The sequence below is a fragment of the Sus scrofa genome, chromosome 10, assembly GCF_000003025.6.
Source record: "Sus scrofa isolate TJ Tabasco breed Duroc chromosome 10, Sscrofa11.1, whole genome shotgun sequence".
Lineage (NCBI taxonomy): Eukaryota > Metazoa > Chordata > Mammalia > Artiodactyla > Suidae > Sus > Sus scrofa.
In genome coordinates, this window is record NC_010452.4 from 30,018,234 (window position 1) to 30,042,778 (window position 24,545).

The following is a 24,545-nucleotide window of genomic DNA, read 5'->3' on the forward strand; positions in this document are numbered from 1 at the left end:
AGCCACTGCTAAGGGCTTCGAGAGCTAAACTCTTCAGGCTTGAATTCAGTCTAGAAGCAAGACAATCACCATCTCTCAGAAGCCTGCTGCGAAGGATGAAAAGTAGGCAGCCTGACGAGTCTCTGTAAGGGAAGCCATAGGCCCCAGAGGGAAGGCTAATGGAAAAGGGAGCATCTGTGCAAACTTCCTGCCCCCAGGGAGAGCTAACCGGGGCACAGAGAGGCAGAGGAGGGAAGAGGGAGGGATTTCCCTCTTTATTAGAGAAACAGCCTCTGTCTTGGCTGCAATAGAAATTTGCAAGATTATCTAGGAATCCCAGCTTCTCAAGTCAGCCATCATTTCCTACACGCAACATTTGAGAGGTAGTTGTAAACTTAGCACGGAAGGGCAGGCTTAGTGCCCCATCCTGTTCTTTCAATCAAAGCTCCTGCAACAAAGCACTCCCTGTCCCACCTCCTGATCCTCGGTGCCCCCCTCCCCTCAAAGCATTTCAGTCCTTGGAGCTCCCATTGGCCCTGCCTTATCCCCAAGCTTTAACCAGAAAGCTGGACCCTCTTGCAAGTTTCTATGACTGTCTGAAATAACAGATGTGGACCTGGATTTAGAGCAGACCCAGCTCTCCTCAACTCCCTCACCCTTTCAGTTTTCTTTTACCGATAATGGAAATCCCACATTTCTCTCGGATTCTGCATCATCTCTCTCTGATTCTTCCCCGAAACACTCCTCTCCCAAAAACAACAGAAACAACTCCCTTTTCCCTCAAGAGCCTTCTGTTTGAGATCCCAGGTATTTCCAGTTAGGGGAGTCAGCTATCAAGCTAGCTCCTATCTTCCTCCCTCATTGAATCAGTTCTTACTCCAGTCTGTCAAAGAGTTCTTTAGCTGCAGGGGAGGGGGGAACAGAGTTGGGGATCATGGAGGTATGGGGACAACAGGTGTGGCGATCTGCTATGGCGCGTCTTTTTAGGTTAAAGAGCAAACCGACTAAGATGCCCAGTGATGGCAATCTTTTGATTTGTCCCCAGGGCAGAGTTCACAATTTAGAAAGCTACAAAAAGAAAGGAGTACTGATTGTTCACATCTGGGGTGAATATGGGTAAAGGTGAGGAAGCCGGGGACTGGACCAACTCCTAATAAACCAGAGGAGGAGGACCAAGATGGGGTTTGGTATTTTTAGGGGTGACAGAACACTTCCGGCCTGTTCACGCTTGAGATGTTAATTATAGGACCTGCGGATGTCAGCAAAGATCTTTTCAAAGAATAACTTCAGTGCCTAAAATCCCCCCAAGAATACAGAGCCCGTTTTAGAAATGGCCGTCAAAGACAACAAAAGCCAAATGCGCAAATGCCTTCTACGCAGAGTGGTGCCCAGCAACCAGCTCGCTCTCCAGCCTCCCCCCCCTTCCACGCTGTTGCTAGGAAACCAAAGGGCTATACTTCCATCATCTCCATATTTGCTGGGAGATTGAGTAATTGGTCTCTGGATATGCGTGTGCTGCTTCCCAAAATATCTCTTTTAAAAAGACGTGAGAGGCATGCGGAGCCAGTTGGTAGGATGGTGGAGGACGGACTGTTTCCCAAGAGGGCAAGGGGTTCCAAAAGCTAGACTGAAGCGAGGAGGTGGAGGAGGGGAGGACCCGCAGGGGGCCTGGAAATCGGGAACTGTTGACAGCTTTCCCAGCTCCGTTTCCATCCTCAGCCTTCTTATTTGGGACTGATCCCCTAAGTGGAATCTGGACGTGGGTGATGACAACTAAAATCTAAGGGAGCCATGGGGTTTGCCTTTCATTCATTCGTACTATTGACACAGCAAGGCTAGGAGAAATAGCTTACTTGAATTTTGTAGATAAGAATGCCCCCTCTTTCTTATGCTTGATTATGGAGGTTGAACCTTGCTCTGTGGGGCACAGAAGGGGGGATAAGAAGCAGAGCATGCTGCGGACACACACTCAGGCATGTGTGCACACTGACCACCGAGCTGAAAATGCCTGCTTCCACTGCAGGGAGCCAAAGAGGCAGGACATTCAAGCTCCACCTCAGAGCTGAGGGCCTCTGAAAATTAGGAAACTCCAGGGATGAGACTTGGCCTGCTCCTCACAGCTACCTGACTGTTGGTGATCCTTCGGTGCCTCTCTTTCCTCATCTGTAAGCCGACAGGGTTGAGCTAGTCCATCCCCAAAGCACACTCCATATCTGCAACGTTATCAGAGCCTCCCTCTAGTCCCCGCTTCTCCCACAGCTCAGGGACTTGTCATAGCATTTCTTTGTGGGGGGGTCTTCAGTCCTTCCCTGTAATTAATGGGACTGGTTAATTCCTGCGTTTTGTATTTGTCCAGTGTCTACTCAAATTACCTGTTGCTGGAAGTCTTGAAAAGTAGATTTCCCCAAGGGAAGTAACTGGCTTTTCAATTTTATTATTGCCCTTTTTGTTATACTTTTCATGTAGTACCGAATGTGTTCAAAAATCCACTTTGAATAGCATCATTTTAGTTTTTTCTTTCTTTCTTTTTTCCCCCACTCTCACACTTCCCCTTCCTCTCTCCGCTTCCTTCCTCCGCCTCTTCCTCCTGCCTTCCCTCTCTCCTTTCTTCTTCCCGTCTTCCTTTAGCCATGCTTCTCAACAGCTTTCTTTCTTGGATGGGGGAGAGAGTGTCTGGTTTTGCCCACCATGGTTTGCTTTAAAGAGAAATGAGACTGAGAAAGCACACACGTCATTCTTCAGGACTTAAACTTGAACTGTTACTCAGCATCCTGTCCTGTACAACCCAAGTCCTGTCCTTATGCGGGATTCTCCCTACGCGTGTTTTCCTTTTTCTTCTGAACATCTAAAATTCATTTGAATGTGAGCTCTCTCTCTCCCTCCCTCCATCCTTCCTTCTTCCCCTCGCTCACCCTTTCTCTTTCTCCTTCCTCCCTCCCTCTTTTCCTTGCTCTCTGGCATCATTTTTTTTTTTTTTAACCAAAGGAGGAGGATGGAAGGAGGCAGGGGGTTCAGGATATATTGACAATATATCTTGATCTTATAAGAACTAAGAATCTGGGGAGTGTTCCTTAAAATCCCTGGCTAGGAGTTCCCATTGTGGCACAGCAGAAACGAATCCGATTAGGAATCATGAGGTTGCAGGTTCGATCCCTGGCCTTGCTCAGTGGGTTAAGGATCTGGTGTTGCCATGAGCTGTGGTGTGGTTTGAAGACGTGGCTCGGATCTGGCGTTGCTGTGGCTGTGGTGTAGGCCGGCAGCAACAGCACTCTGACTAGACCCCTAGCTTGGGAACCTCCATGTGCCACTGGTGCAGCCCTAAAAAAAAAAAAAAAAAAAAAAAAAGGCAAAAAAACCCCAAACACACACACACACACACACAAATCCCTGGCTAGATGATTAAGTGTTCTAAAATTCTGTCAAGAATTGGGAAACTCACTATCTAGTTCTGCGTCTTTCTCCAACTCCTGGGACCATGACCAGACCCTTCTCTGTAAAACGGTAAAAGGAGGGAAAAGCCTGTGCGCCAGTCCTATGGGAATGTTAGGAAACAAAATGCCATAATGTATGTAAATGCACTCTGGAATGTGGAAAGGGTGCACAGAATGTCCTGCATTCTTTCCACTGTGTGCCTGAGAAATGTATTCATTTATTCAGCAGGCATTTTTCGGAGATGCTGCTGCCACCAGGCCCTCATTAAGCATCGATTCACGTGGTACATACCCCCGGTCAATGGCATCCATCATTTGTCCTGGCCTGCAGTTCCAGGAAGAGTGACCCTCAGTTATTACAGACAGCTGACAATTATTCTCAACAACCGCACCCCCTGGGCACCAGAACTTCTCCCAGACTGAACCTTTGGCCCAGCGGGAAAAAGGCTCTTAAAATCACTGGCGCAAGGGTCTGTGTTCTCCAACATTCCCAGTGACACAGACCTCAGACACTTTACTTCCTGTGTTAATCAATGCCAGTGCCTCATCATTGTACCAGCAGATGTTCCTTCATGAAAACAAATAAAATTAAGCCTATCTTTAGGTTAGCAAACACCCCCCGCCACTCTTGGCTGAGCAGGCAAAGAAGCAATGCTTTCCACCTGTTTTGTTTTTTTGTTTTTTTTTTTTGTCATCAGAGACGGCAAAGCTCGATGTCCAAACTCCCTCGTTTACCTTGTTTTTGAAGAGCCCCTTGGGAGGTTTGGGATGGACCTCAGGGAGCAGGGATGTGAGGAACATTAGTTGTCTTGAGATCACTGATAAATTGTTTTATCAGTGGAGAGGAGGAGACCCACCTCATTTGTAATCATTCCGATCCCATGAAAAGTTACTTTCTCCTTGTGCCAAGAATGAGCTGAAGCCTGGAGAACAGGAGCAGAAAAGTGGGACATTAGCTTTACCAGGCAGAGCTGGGTTCCTTCTCCTTTTGTCCTGGGTATTTGGCAACCATTCTAGAGTTTTCTGTACGGGGATGGATGTGGGAGGAGAGCACAAGGGAGTCCTAAAGGGATGCCAAGTAATAATGAATAAGAGTTATTCTGTGCACTCCCAGGAGATCTGAGCCCATGGGAGGCAGATGTTGGTTGAGCGGCAGGAAGTGCTTGCTAAAGAGGAGCTTTATAAAATGCAAATGGCCTGGGAGTTTGTGGTCAGGGGAGGCTGGGGTGGGGTGGGGGGAGGAGGAGGTGTTCAAATAAGCTCCTTTCACTAGGACTGGACCCCCTGGCGCGGATATCCTCAAGACCGCCCTCTGTGGCTCCTCCAGCCCCGTGGATGATGCTGAAGGAGGTCCAGGAGATGCAGTCTTGATCCATAATCACCCCTCTACCTTAATGCCAGAAAGACTATTTCTTCCCCGAATAAAGAAAGTCTTAAATCACTTGGCAAAGGGATTTTTCCAAGCCCACTATAGAAAAGTCCCCAGGGCAGGCTGATGTGAACACAGATAACTATCATCCTAAAGATGCCCCAGAATTATTTTGATGCTTTTTCATTTGCCGTAATTGCCTGATTTCCAGCAAGCTCCAAGGGCTTCCTTTCTGAAGAATAGTCCATCTCCTACTTCTGCAGATGGGGAGTCTTTTTAAAAGGGAAAATGGCTCAGGTGTGCAATTGAAAACAAAAGCCTAGCCATTCTTATTTTTACTCATGGTAGCCTTGCTTCTTCTGGAGTCTTGACAGGGGCCCCTAAACCAAATCAAGACGAAAACTCCGCAGGGCACTATTTCTAGTCACTTGTGATGGAACATGATGGAGGATAAGGTGAGGAAAAGAAAGTATATATATACGTGTGACTTGGCCACTTTGCTATACGGTAGGAAATTGACAGAACACTGCAAAGCAACTGTAATGGAAAAAATAAAAATCATTAAAAAAAAGAAGAAATCTCATTTTCCTCTCATATGGGAACATTTGGAGTCATTCATACTCATAACTTACTTTACGGTTTCAAAATATGGATTAACTCACTTGAACCTAGAGAAAAAGCCCATATTAGATATTACTATTAGTAGCCCATATTAGAAGTTATTTATAAACAATATAAACTGTCATATAAATATATTTCAATGGTTCTAAGGCTTAGGAAGGTTAAAATGACTTGCCTAGGGTCACACTCCTTATTCTCAGCATCAGTCTATCATTACTACCTGTCTAGTTTCCTGACCTCTTACCTCAAGCTCCTCAAATTCATTCATTCATTCTTCTATTCATCCACTCACTGATTTGAAAATTACTGAGCACGACTTATGTGTCAAGAGTCATTTTAGACAGTGAGTCAAAGCCTCCAAAATCTCTGCCTACGTTAAATTCATGTTCTAGTTGTAGAAAATGGCCAACAAACAAGGGCAAATAGCTAGATATTGCATCCGGCACACCTGCTGGAGTATTGTGGTTTGGGAGAGGACTCATGGGGACAGAGTCAGTAGCCGGCTGGTGTCCTCCCCAGCTCAGCTGCCCATCATTCTCTGGGATGACACATGGCAATCTCATAGGACTGAAATTAGACCCCTGAAGAGGGATCCTGACCTTTGGGCTGTGGGACTTTTAAGTTGCATGATTAAGGAAGAGCTGGCCACTCTTCTGTAGTGATCTAGTGTGGGCACTGAATAGCAATATGGCAGAATGTATCCAGCCAACTCAGTTTTCACGGTCACAGGATGGGTCCAAGCTTTCTGGTTGCTCTGCCTGTTACAGTGAGCCAATAGTAGGATTCTCTTCATTAGAATCCATGGTTGGAGAACCGCCATGTTCTTCTAGCATAATGGGGAGCTGGAGCCCCAGCCTTTCAGCTGATCAGCACTGATTGATTGATTGATAGATCAATTGCCTTCAATGATTGATTGGTTGGTTGATCGATTGCCTTCAATGGGATCGATCGCCTTCAATACTATGCCATAACTGGTTTCCAGGGAGCTTTGCAGGAAACTTATTTTCTGAGAGAACGTGTGGTTCACTACTCAACTCCTTGGATACCAGTTACCTGGTTCTCAAATCTGTCTAGTGCTCTATTTCTCATCCTTGAAAGGTCTAGGCCCTTCTCAGTCTGGCCTATTCTCTGTTGGGTCAAGTCCTAGGACTATCACCAGGTATTTCTATTTGGATGGTTGACATTCTGGGGTCGAGCTTTATCATCTTCTAGAACAATAATTCTCTCTTTTAGCTACACATTAGAAACTTCTAGAGAATTTGCACACATGCACAAACACACATGCACACACAAGACAGCCTATGTCATGCTCAACTCAGACTAACAGAAATTAATTCCTTCAGGAGAAAGCTTTGGCTTCTACATTTTTCAAAGTTCTCCAAGTGATTCTGACCTACAACAAAAACTACTCATGCCAGAAAAATAGGACATTGTAAAGAGAACCCTCATCTACATTAGGGAAGAAATTACTGAGATTTCCAGGGAAGACGGAAGGCAGAGCAATGCACAAATGCTTCCATGTTGTTCACATACAAAGGTTTGGTAAGATATAACACAATAGAAAAAGAGACAGAAAAATCTCCACAAGCCAAATGAAATTCGAAGCCCAATTAATGTCTTGTGACTCATTTTGAGTGTAGATAGCTATGATACCTAGTGGACCAAGGGTCAGGCGGTAGTGGTGGACCAGGAGGGGGCTGTAGTGTGTCTGAGGGTGTCTGTCCTAGATGCAGGGCTCTTGGCTCTGGAACCAGAGAAACTGGATTGTGATGGGCCGTGAATTAGCAGTCCTTCTCATGTTTCCTGGTATCAGTGACCCTTGGGATGCAAAGGAAAGGAAGGCACACCCAGTCCTTGCTGAGATTGATTTTTGCCCTTGCAGGGTGTGGACTTGAGTCAAAGATAGCCTGATTTAAAAGCAGTGAAGAAAGGGGTATTTGCCACACTTAGGTTGGCATCTATCAATCCATCCACAGCCTAGTACAGGAGAAGAGGCTCTCCTTATCCATAGGGGCATTGTTATAGCATCAGTGTGACCTTGAAATCAGTGTATATGATGTGATGTGTGTGTACAAGTCAAGTCTAGCCTATACACTAGAAATGACTAGACATCATGACATATTGAATGACACATAAATGTCCTATAGATGCCATTTGTGGAGCCCATGTGAGAAGAGACCTAGGTAGTTAATTTAAAATATTCTTATCTCTATCTGACAGTTTGCTAATTAGGATAAGGGACATGACAGATTTTTGTATGTATATGAAGTGACTGATTCCAAAGACAGGATTTCTTAGAGGTATTGTGCAAATGTCATCATTCCTGCAAGAAGGAGGCAGAAGAATCTGGCAAAGCCCAACTGTCCGATACCAGGAATACAATTTTCAGTGACCCAAGCTCAGGGGTCTTTCGTTGTCCTCCCTGTCACCTGATCTGAACAGAGGCCAGATGGGTTGCATCTGTGACTTGCAAGTGAGGACGAGAAAGGGAATCTCTTGGAGTTCCCATCGTGGCTCAGTGGTTAGTGAACCCAACTAGCATCCATGAGGACGCGGGTTCGATCCCTGGCCTCGCTCAGTGGGTTAAGGATCTGTGTTGCCATGAGCTGTGGTGTAGGCAGGCAGCTATAGCTCGGATTGGACCCCTAGCCTGGGAACCTACATATGCTGCAGATGTGGCCCTAAAAAGATAAAAGACCAAAAAAAAAAAAAAAAAAAGAAAAAGAAATCCTTGGCTTATGTAGCAGGCTTGGAGTCAGTAATCTTTGCTAGTTGGATGAATTGATCCACACCCTGCAGTCACAGGGAAACAGCACTCATAGAGCTCCCCTCCTGGGAGCTACCAATGGCCAGATTTGCTGAATTATTCTCACATCACCGCAAGCCTCCCTGCTAGGCAGCTGCCTCCACTGCAGCCTCCCCCTTCCCCAAGACTGGTGCATGAAGAGAAGGGGGGAGAAGGAGCCCTGGGTCTAGGAAGGCACCCCCAAGACTCTTACATGCCAGGGGGCTTTGGCTTGGTGCCAAGTTCTTAGCTTGTCCCTAATGACCAAAGTCCTCACACCCCAGGTTTAACCTTCCCAGAAACTCTCTCATTTCCTGGAACCTTGACTGTTGGCATTAGCTCCCACTGACAACCCCATCCCTCCAGGGCTGGGATGCTGAATTGCTTTTACCAGGTTCTGGGGAGCCTGGAGCCCAGATCCTAAACACCATGCCACATGGTCAGCCCAGCCCCTACCTGCAGGCTTCCAAAGCTCAGCCAGATGCTTGCATTTCTGCCCAGTTGTCTGGGGTAGGACCCCCTGAGGTCCTCCCTTGTTTGGGGGATTAAATGACTACCTCGTGGGTAAAGAGTCAGTGCTATATTCGCTGGTCAATTTCTTGTCTAAATTCTGGGCAAGTTTCTGAATGCTCAGTGCCCCAGTTTTCTCATCTGTTAGCTGAGGGCAGTAACAGTACCTGCCCCCAGGGTTGATGTAAGAGTTGGTATGTGAACATCCTACAAAGGTTTAAATGGTGGCCTCCAAAAAATAAGCCCATGTGGTCATCCCTGAAACCCATGCACATGAACTTCTAAGGACAGAGAATGAGGAAGAGTGTTTCCTGGATCATCCAGGCAGGCCTCGAATGCAATCACAGGACCCTTATAAGACACAGAGGAGACAACAGAGGAAGAGGAGGATGAGGAGGCAACGTGGCTGCCCAGGCAGGGGTTGGAATGATGCCACCACAAGCCAAGGAGCAGTTGGAGCCGCCAGAGGTTGGAACAGGCAGGGAGAAGATTCTCTCTGAGTCTTCAGAGGAAGTGTGGCCCCCCAGACATCTCCATTTCAGACTTTTAGCCCCTAGTCTGTGAGACAAGACATTTCCATTTTTTAACCCATTCCATTTGTGGTACTTTGTTACAGCAGCCACAGGAAACTAACACACAGAGTGCCCTGATGTGTAGGAAGCACTTATTTTTATGAGTCAGGTTATTCTAAAGGTTCAGATGCCTATTTGAACGAAGGAAGTTGGGTTTTTTTGTTTGTTTGTTTTTTTCTTTTAAAAGTCTCACCTGCAGCATGGGGAAGTTCCCAGGCTGGGGTCAAATCAGAACTGCAGCTGCGTCCTGTGCCACAGCCACAGCAACACCAGCTCTGAGCTGTATCTGCAACCTACCTATGCCGCAGCCTGTGGCAACACCAGATACTTAACCCACTGAGCGAGGCCAAGGATCAAACCTGCATCCTCACAGAGACAGCATCGGCTCCTTAACCTGAGGAGCCACAATGGGAACTCCAGTGAATGAGGGCATTGATCACAATACTTCAGAAGTGTTGTTTCCAGCCAAGAAATTAGGTGTTCTTAAGAGTGAACTGAAGGAGTGTATTTGATGGAGAGAATGAGATGGGATCTACAAAACAGCAGGTGAGGGCTCTGGAAAACTAGACTTTAGGTTTGCAAGTTAAAGTGGTTACTAGTTATACATGTACAAATAATGGGAACATAAAAATGTAGTCTGGGAGTTCCCTTGTGGCACCATGTGCTAAAGACCCAGCATTGGCACTGCCTTGGCTCTGGTCACTGCTGTGGCCCAGGTTCGATCCCTGGCCAGGGGACTTCTGTATGGCTTGCGTGTGGCCAAAAAATTGTAGTCTGGTAAAGGAGTGGCTTGTTAATAATTCAAATGGGTTGGTTATATCTGGCCAAGGCATCAGTGGTTTAACTTTCATTCTTTAATCCTGTTTCTTTGAGTGGGATATACACCTCCAATCCCAAAGAGACAAATGTTCATATGTGGATTTTTGGACTAGTTGTTTTTCTTCCTTACATAGCTTTGAATTCCCCAAGTCTCCGCTGAGTTTTAACCTGGTTGTATATTTTTTCGGCTGCGTCCGGGCATGTGGAAGTTCCTGGGTTAGGGATTGAACTTCCTCCTCCCACCCCCCACACCACAGAAGAAACCCAAGCTGCTGCAGTGACAATGCCAGATCCTTAACCTGCTGCACCACAAGGGAGCTCCTTAGGTTAGCTGTAGGTTTTTTTTTTTTTCTTTTTTCTTTTTTTCTTTTTAGGGATGCACCCACAGCACATGGAGGTTCCCAGGCTAGGGGTCGAATTGGAGCTGTAGCCCCCAGCCTCCACCACAGCCACAGCAACGCTGGATCCAAGCCGCATCTGTGATCTCCACTGCAACTTGTGGCAAAGCCAGATCCTTAACCCACTGAGCGAGGCCAGGGATTGAAGCTGTATCCTCAAGGACACTGTGTCAGGTCCCTAACCCACTGAACCACAACAAGAACTCCATATCCTTTTTATTTTTAGTCAAGGGAAACATATATGCATCAGTGAGAGGGGTCTTCAGGAGGCAAAGTTCCTGCAGAGCTGGTTCTGGGGACAGCCCACTGCCAACCTCTATGTCTGAGAAGCCTCCATGAGGAACCTTCCCAGATGCTGCCTGTGCCGCAGAGGAGCTGAAAGGGAGGCAGACAGAGAGTGAGGAATACCAGCTCAGCGCTATGAAGAACAAGTGTAGGTGGATGGTTCTGATCGCCAGGAAGAGGCACGCTACCAGCTTCCGGCCAAACCACCCTTCTTTTGTCACCTCTGGATTGAGGAAAACACTGGTTAGCAGAGAGGCCGAGAGGATGTGGCATTTTCTGCTTGGCTATTTCTGTGCCTGGGTCATTAGGATTCTCAAAGCTGCCCCAATCCTAGGCCTTGATACACATTTCTCTTATGGTAGCTTCCTTGGGTCTGATCTATTAGAAATCATGGTGATTTTCTGTTGTTGCACACAGGAGCCAAGAACCACGCATGCTATTTAAATATAAACTAATTGAAATGAAATCAAATTGAGAATTCAGCTCTTCCGTCACATTGAACACGTGTCACATGCCGACTAGCTGTATTGGACAGAGCAGATAGAACATTTCTCTCGGAGTTCCCATTGTGGCTCAGCAGAAACGAATCTGACTAACATCCATGAGGACGCAGGTTCGACCCCTGGCCTTGCTCAGTGGGTTAAGGATCCGGCACTGCCATGAGCTGTGGTGTAGGTCACAGACTCGGCTCAGATCCCGAGTTGCTGTGGCTGTGGTGTAAGCTTGCAGCTGTTGCTCTGATTCCATCCCTAGCCTGGGAACCTCCATATGCTGTGAGTGCTGCTCTAAAAAGCAAAAAAAAAAAAAAAAAAAAAGTCTTTCATTGCAGAAAGTTCTCTGGGACAGTGATATTCTACGTATCCAAGAAATATGTTGAAAGTGTCAGGTTATGGAGGGATCAGCCAGGGCCCTGGTACTCTCATTGTCTTCATCTGATGCCCACGGAAGAGATCTGCAGTGACCGTATCTGAAACACACACGTACATACAGTCCGACAGACAGAGAACACGCCATGCCTCGTGAACATTCTAGGAATCAGCATGTCACTTTTAGTGTCTCTTTTGGAGGATGTTATTTATTGTAAGACATCATTTTTATTAAATACACTGTAGTACAAGAGACTTTCCATGTCAGGTTGAGAGAAGCTGGTCACATGATTTACAAACAAAACTTTTTTGTTTTTGTTTTTAAACACTGAGATTCTGGTGTCACTTTGAAATCAGCCAAGATGCAGAGGGGCTTAATAAAGCAACGGACCTCAAAACAGATTGCAAAACAAGAACCAGTAAGTATCAGCACAGAAACATCACATTAAAAGGAAAGGAAAGCAAATAAAGAGAGAGTTTCAAATACCAGGTCACAATTTAAGGGGCAATATATCTTCAGAGAGATATTGAAATATGTGTGTGGATACGGCCCGGGTATATACAAACATCTCTCCATGTACAGAAGCAAATGCATAGAGTGTCCACATCTCTAGGCAGATTTGTAAGTGACAGGTCATGATCAATGAACGCAGGGAGCGAGAGTTCATAATTTGGTCATTTGTCAAGGGATTATATATTTAAAATCCACATTTAATTCAAAGACCTTGTATTGAAAACATTTCCAGCTGTTTTAATACATTTTTTTTAAAGCAGTAGTAAGATATACAAGCTGCAAGATGTAGGCCTTTACATTTCATTTTCTCCGAATTTCTTTTTTTCCAGTTCAAACCTGTGGCGATTAGCAGCTTTTATTCCGCTGGCTCCAGTATGTTGGGCCTTCAGCCAACCTTCACTCAGGATCATTTTCATTAATGCACAGACCAAAGAAATAAAACAAACACAGACCCGGCCTAGAATGCATAGACTAAAAAAATAACATCCCATGTTTTCCCATTGCGTCTCCTGAGACGTTATGTTAAGATGGCAAAAGAGTTGCTTGGTTGCTGTTGTGAAATTCACAGTGTTTTGCCTGCAACACGTATACATATATATATATATATATATTTTTTTTTTTTTTTGCTTTGCTTTGTGTTTGTGATGAATGGAGCAAAAAAATATATATGTATATAAATAAATAAATACATAAATAAATAAAGGGAAAAGGGGAAAAAAAAAAGGGAAAACTACAAAAACTAAGGATATATCGGAGAACCTTTGACTCATAGCAGCAGCGATTCATTCCAGCCCTGACCACAAGAATATACCCCTTCCTATGCTGTCATAGTTAATTACTCACCCCTCCCACCCCTAATTCTTTAGAAAACCATTGGTTGTCTTCACCTCGGAGTCTCTGCAGCCTACCATTATGGATTGTGAAGAACTTTCTTTCATGCTCCCTTCGACATCTGAGGAGTTGGGTCCCGGACCATCCTCCTTTTGGTGAGATTTTTCTGCCACAGTGATAGAGGGCCAAACAAAAGCTCAACGTTGGAAACAAAAGTCCTCGAATGGGAAAAAAAAAAAAAAAAAAAAAAAAAAAAAAAAAAAAAGGAGAGAGAGCAAGAGAATTGAGAATTGGTATGTGTGTCTGCAGTCATTTAATTGGACAGACAATTTACTGTTGTTGACATGATAGGTGGTCCCATTGACAAAAGGAAACATTAAAAAAAAAAAAAAAAAGTCTATTCCTGACCAGGGGATCCTGTGGTGGTGGCTCTTTGCAAAGAAGAGCATTTTACATCCTTGTCTCTTGCATTCTGCTAAGATACGGGAATTACCCAAGCATCGCCTGCCTTGCCATGGGGTCTCGGAATCTCATCATTGGCCTTCAGGGCCCTGGGCTCCCAACACTCCAGGTCTCTGCTGGAATACTTGGGCTCTAAATACAAGTGCAAAGGGGTCACAGTGGGACAAGATGAGTGTGATACTAATAAATGTGTGAAACGATTTTTTTTTTAATCAATTTTCCTTTTTTGGGTCTTTACACAAGGAGATCTATTTCAGGCTGCATTTCCCTTTGTAAGGAGCCAGAGAAAGGACTCGATGTCGTGGGATGGCTTTGATTCAGTTGTTTGGGGGAAGCGCATCATTTTCAATATATCTTCCCCCCGGGCGGTACTTTGCAGACTTGAAAAGTGTGACGGAGTGTTACCCACAGGGAGAATGGAAGCACTAACAGCAACATAACCTTAAAAGGTTTTGGTGATTTAGCAGATTTTTTTCCCCCTTTTTTTTTTTTTTTTTTAAGGGCCGCACCCTTGGCCTATGCAAGTTTCCAGGCTAAGGGTCACACTGGGGCTGTAGCTGCTGGTGTACCACAGCCACAGCAACCTCAGATCTGAGCATCATCTGTGACCTACACCGCAGTTCAGGGGAATGCCGGATCCTTAACCCACTGAGCAGGGATCGAACCCTCAACCTCGTGGATACCAGTCAGATTCGTTTCTGCTGCACCACAATGGGAAATTCTATTTAGCAGATTTGAAGCAAATTATTCATATTGCACCCTATGTATGATGATCTCTATTAATCTGTGTGCCTATACATTTATACATAAGCTCACACACTATACATGTGTGTTTGTCTATGTATAAATCAAGTATTTATAACACTTATGTGGATATATGGAAACACCACAGGGAGCGCCCATGGGAGCACATAATATGAATGCTGATATAATCTTTTATAGCATAGTTCAAAATGCTCTCTAAAGAAGCCTGATGATGCCAGGGTAGGGGACAAGAATTTAGCTGAAGCCGTGATCACGATTACACAGCATGACATCTCAACTGCTTGTCATCTCACATATTGCATTCTGCTCTTCCAACCTCATATTCTGCTTTAGGAATTTGTTAGCGTGCTTGCTTTCCTGGACTGTGTGTTTGTATATGTTTGAGGGTAAGAGGACCCAGATTAAGTCCCAGAGGTGCCTGGAGAGTTCTAGCATGTTTAATTTCTCTGCATCTCAATGTCCTCACCTGTAAAAAAATGGGAACGATGTGCCACCATATGTGAAAAGTGTTCGGAAAACTATTAAACAGGATATATAAATGGAAACAACTGTCAGACTGAGTTTGGGCTGGAGAGTTAGGTGTATCACCACCACTCCCGTTGTAGTTCTTAACGCATTTGATGGCAGGTCCTATCCTGTGATCTTTACATTGCAGAACAACGATGCCCCTTTTCTGAAAATTACAAGAGCATGAGGAAGAGAGGGAGTTGTGGTGGAGCAGGGATGGAGACTTGAAGATAGTCTGTGGTTCGCTCGGCTCCTTTCAAAGCGATCTGGGGTGTTTTGAATGCAAAACATCTCTGCAATCAGTGCATACGCTTGAGACAACAGAGGGGAAAAAATTAATAGTAATCAGCAATATAAATAACTATAAAACTTTGCACTTGCGTAGAACCTTTGATTTCAAGACCTTGAGGGACTTGTCAGAAGGTAGAGAATTTTTTTTTTTTTTTTTTTTTTTTTGCCTTCAGAGGAAAAGATAACACCGGGATAGGGAGTAGTCTCATTCCCTCATAAACAAATCCTTGCTCTAAAACTGCACAGTCCTCCTTGAATGTGATCCCTTAGAGTATTATCTCCTTTGCTCTCTGCGAAAACAAATAACTTGCAGCTTCTTCCCCCAGAGCAGCTGGCCCGTCGCACAGAAGGACGAACCTGCGTGGGTTTTCAGGTTGTCACTTATGGAAACGAAAAAGTTGTGTACAAATCTGCCTCTTCTTACTGCTTCACAGGGTGCCAAGGTGTTTTAGCAGTACCATGGGTCCTTAATAGGATATATACGTGCAGGTATATATCATGGAAATATGGCTTTCGTTAGATTATTATGTATACTCTGGAGGATTTTTTTTTTTCCCCACCAACCAAGGAAACAATTCAACACACATATCTCAGAGGCCAGGACAGAACTCAAAAGGACTACAGAGTTCATCTTCTTGGTCCAACCCCCTTCACTTGACAGCAGATGCGAATGGATCTCCTTTTGTTCTCTGTTAATGGACACTTTTTGTTTTTGTTTTTGTTTTTTTTTGTTTTGTTTTGTTTTGAGAACTGGCTTTCCCTGCCTAGAATGGAAACTAAGGTGCTCCAGTAATTCAGGACGCAGGCCAAACCCAAATAGAGCCATTGCACCTTCAGAAACAAATAGGAAATAAAATGACCTAAGTTGAATTCGAATCACTCCCTTTCAATCTGGCTCATGTTAGAAAGATGTCCGGTTAGCAAAATTCCCCTCACAGAGGGTAGCAAGTTTTCTTGAGGAACAGAAAAACATTGTTTCTTCCTTGGTAGAACTGATCACCCAGATAATGATAAATTTCTAGTTAAATTTACAACCTCTTTTCCCCAAACCCATGACTATGCCCAGAAGCACACCTCTAACGCTTGGTCTGGGCGTAGCCTCCCATTGGTAGGCTGTGTCTCATTTTTTTTATTTTTCCTTTTTTTAAATGGAGTGAAGAAAACAAAACAGCGGATTGACAACGGAGTACACTTGGTATGAAACCACTCTGCCAACCAGAGCCCAGAGCAAGGTCTTGGCCTGTGTACACTGAACATCGATGCAGGTGAGACCCCTTGGGGGGCGGCGAGGTTTCCTTTCCCTCCAGGGGGTTGATTTGGCCCTTCCCACAGTCCCTCAGTGGGCGAGACGTGGGCGAGGATATCCAGGTTTCAGGGTCCCTATTCGTTAAAACCCATCACCACCATATGACCCAGAGACATTTCTACTCAGCTAATGAATTCCATTAGCTTCCCCTAATTATATAAGGTATACCTTTTTATGGGATCTGCTCTACATAACAGGGGCACGACGTCTGGAGCGGTAGTTTCTGCACACAAGGTATTAAATCGACGAAGACCATGCACAATTTTGCTTGCACAGTTAAGGGGACCGGTGGGGTGGAGGGCGGGGTCGGAGGGACGCGCTATCTGAAAAGTCCAAGGTGAGAGACACTTGCCTCCCAATGGATAGCGCGTCCTACTGTTTCCAAGTCCTTGGCTTTCCCACCTGACCCTGAAATGATCGCTGGACCAGATTCCACCTATTTTTCGACGGAACCTGCCAAAGGCTCAGGGGATGACACCTGGAAAATCGAACCAGGGCCATCACCACGGCCTCCAAAGACAAGACGCTCGGAACGTGTGGTGCGCCCTCCTGCCTCCCGGAAGCCATCCTTTGGCCGTCATTCACACCAGTGTTTCCAGTGATGGGAAAGAAGAGTCCACCGTACAGAGGTCCACAGTCTTGGGACTCCTCAGAAAGGTCTCAGGGAAGGTGCTGAACACACTCCTGCCAGCCAACAGTCGCTGGCTTTTCCTTAGGTTGGGATCAACACCAGCCGATCCCAAGGGTGGTCTTTGTTCCTCCCAGACTGTGGTTTATCATAAATCCTCTCTCTCTCTCTCTCTCTCTCTGGTTTTCATCTCCCACAGATAAAAGTCTTCCCAGATGGAACACCAGTCTTCCTTGTTCATACCCAGGCTTAAGCCATCCCCAAACAAGAAGAACAGTAATAAGTATAAATAAATAGAAGTGAATCCATAGAAACGCTCGATGTCTGTACAGCAAGAAGTGACAAAGTTGAAGTCCAATATGTGTTTTCCCTTTTTTTCATCCACATCAAAGGCAGGAATACAACAAGGCATTGTTAGTTGTGGTGGGCAAACCGGCGTGTCTGCTGATATAACAAATTAGGTTTGTTAAGGCCTTTGTCTATGCAGAGTTCATAGTAATGCAGAAGCCAGATTGATTTTAAAAAAAGAAGAAGAAGAAGAAGAAGAAGAAAGGGTAAGGGCTGTGAAGCAGAGAAGACAAAAAAAGAAGGAAAGAAAAATTAGGGGATAAACCCAGGGAGATGGAAAAAGAGAAAGAGAGAATGCCAAAAAGAAGTCCAGACTGTGTCTACGGGTGGAGAACACGTTGCTTCCCTCGGAAAGCTTCTCGGTGTCTTTGCAGTTAATACTGTCAAGAGTGAAGAACAGCAGGTTGATGGCATCCAGCGGCACTTACACGACGTGCGTCCTCTCGGCCCATCTGAGGAGGTGCTTTGGGAAGGATGGGTGTGGGGAGAGGGCCCTAACCTAGAATATCCAGGTAGACGGGAGATGCCTTGGCCAAGTTCTGAAGGAGCGTGTGGATGCCCTTGATGTTTTTCCTCATGTGGGGCTCTCGCTGCCAGCACCCCAGCATCAGCTCGTAGACTTCCTGGGGGCATGTTCGAGGTCGCTGCAAGACTCGGCCCTGAGTGATGCATTCAATCACCTGGATGGACAGAGAGCAGACACAGGATCGGAATAAAAGAGGAATAAAAGTGCAGATACCATAAATGCCCGTGCCCAGAGAGCGCTGCTTTGAAGAACCTCACTCCCAGAGTTCCTGTCGTGGCTCAGCACAAACAAATCTGACTAGTACCCATGAGGACGCAGGTTCGATCCCTGGCCTCAAGCAGTGGGTTAAGGATCCAGTGTTGCCGGGAGCTGTGGTGTAGGTCGTAGATGTGGCTCGGATCCCACATTGCTGTGGCTGGGGTGTAGGCCAGTGGCTACAGCTCCAATTCAACCCCTTGCCTGGGCACCTCCATATGCCATGGGTGTGGCCCTAAAAAGACAAAAGAAGAACCATCCCAAAACAAAACAAAACAATAAAGTGAACCCCACTCCCTGTTTACTTTTTTTTTTTTTTTTTTTTTTTTTTCAGAAGGAAGAGAGCAGTTGTTCTGGGCTGATTTATCATGGTTAATGTCAGGGGTTTCTATCCATTTTTCAAGCCACACTAATGTCACCAAACTGGCGGAGAAATAATTTATCTACACGGAACACTCCCAAACCACACCCTGGAATCCCACTGTGTGTTTCGTTTTCCTGGCCTGAGATGGAACCCGGGTCACTTTTGTGTCAGGGCGCTGACTGGCCGGGGAACCCCAGGCTACAGAAATGAGCGGTCACTTTAGATGATGGAATTGAGTAAAAGACCAGGGTGAGCCTTGAGGGAATAAGGTGTCTGACCAAGACGTGACACCTTAGATGGAGACATATTTGCAAAACGATTAGAAAAGGAAAACAAAAAGGCACGAGCTAGAAGTAAATGTTCTAGTGCAATGTGCTGAGAAAAGGAGAGACCCTGGAAAACTTCTTGGAATAATACCCAAAACCCAGCTGGATGCCAAGGGCACCAGGACGCCACATCTGCTCTCAATGTCCTAGATAAGCAGCACAAAAATGATCTCTGGGTCCCTTTGCTGGAGAATCACTGGCGCGACCACCCATGCTGTGCTTTTCTTTCTAGGACACTTCTGTTTGTAGAGTGACTCTCCTTTGGCCATGACCTTTAGGTACCCGGAGGCATCCGGGCGCTACAAGTCAAGACACCATCTCACGTGGCTTCATTGGAAGCATCCCTTCCCGAGGTGTTGGTCCACGAGGGGGTCTTGTCGCCGCCTGCCACCCACCTCATTGTTGGACAGCTGGTACCAGGGCTGTTTGCCGTATGTGAAGATCTCCCACAACACGACCCCCAGGCTCCAGACGTCACTCTCTGTGGTGAACTTCCTGTACATGATGCTCTCTGGAGGCATCCAGCGGATGGGCAGCATCGTGTGGCCACCGACCTGGCGGAAAAGGGGTAAACGCGGTGTCATCAGTCACCCAGAAAGCAGGTGCCCACCGTCAAGGGGTAAAGATGTGGAAGGGACATGTGGGGAGCATTTTTTTTTAAATTACTCAATGAATTTTATTACATTTATAGTTAGACAACCACCATCACAGGGGGGAGCATTTTTTCCCACCTTTCCTTTGTTTGTATTCACTCCTTTTAACTGTTTATAAACATAAGGGAAATATGATTGGTGTCTCACCTCCAGCAAAAGAGACAGAGGCAGAGAAGGGTCATGTGATGTTTTCCACGTTATTTGCGTTATCTCTGTTTCTCAAAACTAGCCAGGGGGAGAGACGACAATTGGGTGGATGTTCGTCTTGTAAAACACAGACACGCATACTTTCTGCTGTGAGGATGACCTGATCTTCCAATGCTCATGATCACTTTGGCGAGAGTAACAAGTGAGGGTGTTGCATCCCCAATGAGCCACCGAGTGACTGCTTCCTTAGCAAGGCCACAGCTTCTTTCTCCTTTAAAGCATCAGGAGAGGAGTTCCCGTCGTGGTTCAGGGGTAACGAACTTGACTAGGATCCATGAGGACGTAGGTTCGATCCCTGGTCTCCCTCAGTGGGTTAAGTATCCGGCGTTGCTGTGAGCTGTGATGTAGGTCACAGGTGCAGCTCGGATCCCGAGGTGCTGAGGCTGTGGTAGGTCAGCAGCTGTAGCTCCAATTAGATCTCTAGCCTGGGAACTTTCATATGCCGAGGGTGCGGCCCTAAAGAAAGAAAGAAAGAAAAAAGTGTCAGGAAAGTGAGCAGAGCTCCCTGGAACTTCCTCATCACCACCCAGAAACAGTCTGGGCAGTGATGGTTATTCCCATTTTACAGAGGAGGCCCCCGAGGTTCAGGGTGGACACAAAGCAGTCAGGCCTTTGAGTCAAGACTTTTATCTACTGTAGGCCACTTCAGCAAAGTTTAAATAAATCAAGAAAATAAACAAAGTTTTGGAAAAGCCCATTTTAGTAAAAACACCCAGGGTGAGGCTCTAGATGGCAACAGCATTAGCACAGGCAAAGAAAGCTTTGACCAAAGAGACTTGTTTAGGCTTTCCCACTTCTTGGAGAAAAATCAAAGAATTCCACGAGTTCCCTGGTGGCCTGGGGATTAAGAATCCAGCACTACAAGACAAGGAAACAACCCAAATGTCCATCAACAGATGACTAGATTAGGAAGATGTGGTATATATACACAGTGGAATACTACTCAGGCATAAAAAAGAACAAAATAATGCCCTTTCCACCAACATGGATGGAACTAGAGACTCTCATACTGCAAGTCAAATACCATATGATATCACTTATATCTGGAATCTAATATACTGCACAAATGAACCTTTCCACAAAAAAGAAAATCATGGACTTGGAGAATAGACGTGTGATTGCCAAGGGGGAGAGGAGAGAGTGGGGTGGATTGGGAGCTTGGGGTTAATAGATGCAAACTATTGCCTTTGGAATGGACTAGCAATGAGATCCTGCTGTGTAGCACTGGGAACTATGTCTAGTCACTTATGACGGAGCATGATAATGGGAGAAAAAAGAATATGTACATGTATGTGAAACTGGGTCACCATGCTGTACAGTAGGAAAAAAAATTGTATTGGGGAAATAACAACTAAAAAAAAAAAAGAATCTGGCACTGTCACTGCTGTGGCTCAGGTCACTGCTGTGGCATAGGTTGGATTCCTGGGCTGGGGAATTTTGCATACAGCAGGCGAATATAATAATAATAATAATATAAAATAAATAAAAATAAAATAAACCCAATAATTCTATGAACAGGTTTATAGCCCATCAAGGCTGTCTAATTCTCAAACAAAGATTGGATTTCTGCACAGGAGCCCAGGGGGTGGCAGGTCCCACTGGTGACCCCAGCACTACCAGCCCAAATACTGTGCTGACACCAGGGCAGTGAGTGAGCACACACGACAACAGCAGGAGTAAGACTCCCCAACAACTCCCAGCCCCGGAATTCTGAGACCGATGCCACAGAGAGAGAGTTTCTGCTAAATTAGACTCCTCTGTATCCATTTCTGACTCATTAACGGAAGGAAATGGACTAATGAAAAATGCTGCTCAACTCCAGAACCCAAGGAGAGATGTTTAATGTGTTCAGTGATGTCAGATGATGCTCTTAGCATCCAAGAAAGCACGCATGGAAGGGATGGGCAATGGGGCCCTACTGTACAGCACAGAGAACTGTGTAGACCTGGGTCACTTTGCTGTACAGCAGCAATGGAAGATATATTGTAAATCAACTATACTTTAAGAAAAAATGTTGGCGTTCCCGTCGTGGCACAGCAAAGATGAATCTGACTAGGAACCATGAGGTTGCAGCTTCGATCCCTGGCCTCACTCAGTGGGTTAAGGTTCCGGCATTGCCATGAGCTATGGTGTAGGTCACAGCTGTAGCTTGGATCCCAAGTTTCTGTGGCTGTGGTGTAGGCCAGCAGCTGTAGTTCTGCTGTGACCCCTAGCCTGGGAACCTCCACATGCCTCTAGTGTGGCCCTAAAAAAAAAAAAAAAAAAAAAAAAAAAAAAGTTAAAAAAAAATAAAATAAAATAAAAAGAAAGCCTGCCTGTGAAAGAATGCTCTCCTCCCCATTCTTCTCTGTTCGAGGAATCCAAATTTGACAAGTTGAGACATAACTTGCTGGCTAACGGTTAAGGACCCCTGTCTCTTTACTTTTCAGCTTTTTTTTTTTTTTTTTTTTTTAAGGGCCGCAGATGCAGCTTGGATCCATATGGAGATTCCCAGGCTAGGGGTTGCATTGGAGCTGCAGCTGCCAGCCTATGCCTCAGCCACAGCAACTCCAAATCTGAGCCATGTCTGCTACCTACACCAGAGCTCACAGCAATGCTGGATCCTTAACCCACTGAGCAAGGCCAGGGATCGAACCCGCATCCTCATGGATCCTAGTCAGATTCATTACCACTGAGCCACAACGAAACTCCTACTCTTCAGCTTTGAATACACCAAAAGCTCATGCACTAGGTGCAGGCTCATGGCCTTCCATCAGTTTTCAGGATCCTCACTCACTCCTCGCTCTGTGGGGACAGGTAGTCACTGCTCAAGGAGCACCGATTTCCCTTACGGAGCTGTCTTGACTTGCCTGAAGGCGATGCCCATATTTACCATCAGAGTCAATATTCAAAACACAACCTGGGTGACATGGGCACTGACTGGAAAGGGCTCTGGTGGTCAAACAGACACAGCCATATGGGAATATTTCTGGCTGGCTGGACACCTGACTGGGTAACAAACCTGTAACCCCAGGTACCCAGGATTTTGGGTAAGGTGGTCTGCAACACACATGTTTTCAGATACTGACACTCAGGGCACCGAGGTGGAATGGTCCCAGGGTGCTGACAGCTACACCCCAGGACCCAGGGGAGGCTTTGTGGAAGTGCAGGGAGCTACATGATCCCGGTTACGTGGAGTGAGAGTTCTCTGCCTGGGTTTTTAGTGAAAGAGACATAATTCTTTTTTTAAAAATTTTTTTGTTGTCTTTTTAGGGCCGTACCCATGGCATATGGAGGTTCCCAGGCTAGGGGTCCAATCGGAGCTACAGCTGCTGGCCTACACCACAGCCACAGCAATGCCAAATCTGAGCCGTGTCTGTGAGCTACACCACAGCTCATGGCAACAATGGATCCTTAACCCCCTGAGCGAGGCCCAGGATCGAACCTATGTCCTCGTGGATACTAGTTGGGTTCTTAACCCACGGAGCCACAAAAAGACCTCCTATGAGTCCCTTTAATGTACAGCAGCTTAATGTGGGATCTCAATTCCCAGACCAGGGATTGAACCCCAGCCACAGTAGTCAAAATGTCGAGTCCTAACAACTAGACCACCAGGGCCCTCTCAATATAATTAATTCTTTGGTGGGAATAGCAACAATAATAATTTCAATAATGGAAATTGAAATAGTGATGTCACAATTAGAAAAATATTGAAACTAGATTGTATATCTAGAGGTATCATCAATATATAGTTGGTCTCTGGTAGTGAAGGGAAGACCAGGGTATTCTGGTGTCTTTTGGATACCAGGCCCTCAAAATCTTAAGCGCTAGCTCTCCACATGTGGTGCCCGGTCAAAGGTGTCAAATACACCATTACCTGAACCCTCTTCATTTCTTGGAGATTCTTCTTTTTTTTTTTTAATGATTTTTATTTTTTCCATTATAGTTGGTTTATAGTGTTCTGTCAATTTTCTACTGTCCAGCAAATTAACCCAGTCACACATACATGTATACATTCTTTTTCTCACATTATCCTCCATCATGTTCCATCAGAATTGACTAGATACAGTTCCCAGTGCTACACAGCAGGATCTCATTGCTTATCCATTCCAGAGGCAATAGTTTGCATCTATTAACCCCAGTCCATCCCACTCCCTCTCCCTCCCCCTTGGCAACCTCAGGTCTGTTCTTCTTGGAGATTCTTAATGCCAGAATTCCCTCGAAGGGTCTCAGGAGCTTGGCAAAAAGAAGAGATTTAACTTTAACATAGTGAATTAAATGAATTTTGTGTGTTCGTGAAGAGGGAGAGAGATGGAGAACCACTTACATATATTGGTAGAACCGGACAGTAAAAAAAACCCACTTGGGGACATGTTAACCTATGGAGGCGCCAGGCTTTCCTTATTCTTTGTGCATTTCCAGCTGCTGTGCAGTGGACAACGCTCAATTTAGAAGAGTGCCAAAGGTATACATTTCCAGTTGAAAAATAAGTAAGTCCTGGGAATGAAACGCACTGGGTGGTAACTGTGGTTAATGATACTGTATTGCATATTTGAAAGTAGATCCTAAAAGTTTTCATCACAACAAAAATATTGTAGCATGTGAGGTGACAGATGTCAACTTGTCTCAGAGATCAATTTGCAATATATATAAATATCCAATCACGTTGCATATGTGAAACAAATATAACGTTATATGTCCTTATATGTCTATTATACCTCCATTAAAAAACCCAACAGGCATTGCCATTGTAGCTCAGCTGGTTAAGAACCCAACATCGTTGCAGGTTTGATATCTGGACTCGCTCAATGGATTAAGGATCTAGTGTTGCTGCAAGCTGCGGTGTAGGTTGCAGATGCAGCTTGGATCCAGTGTTGCCTTGGCTGTGGCACAGACTGGCAGCTGCAGCTCTGATTTGACTACCCTGAGAACTTCCGTATGTCACAGG

The 24,545-nt window shown here is 45.5% G+C and overlaps 1 protein-coding gene across 6 annotated transcripts in view; it reads right to left on the bottom strand.

Annotated features, from left to right (window-relative positions):
• Positions 11,817–24,545, bottom strand: part of NTRK2 (neurotrophic receptor tyrosine kinase 2) — a 399,889-nt gene continuing 387,160 nt past the window's right edge. For all 6 annotated transcript variants that reach the window (XM_021064645.1, XM_021064646.1, XM_021064643.1 and 3 more), the window contains 2 exons: positions 19,154–19,312; positions 11,817–17,967 (listed from right to left, as the gene is read on the bottom strand). In XM_021064645.1, the coding sequence (XP_020920304.1) occupies positions 17,782–17,967; positions 19,154–19,312 (345 nt within the window). In that variant the 3' untranslated portion in view covers positions 11,817–17,781. The remainder of the gene's footprint in view (positions 17,968–19,153; positions 19,313–24,545) is intronic.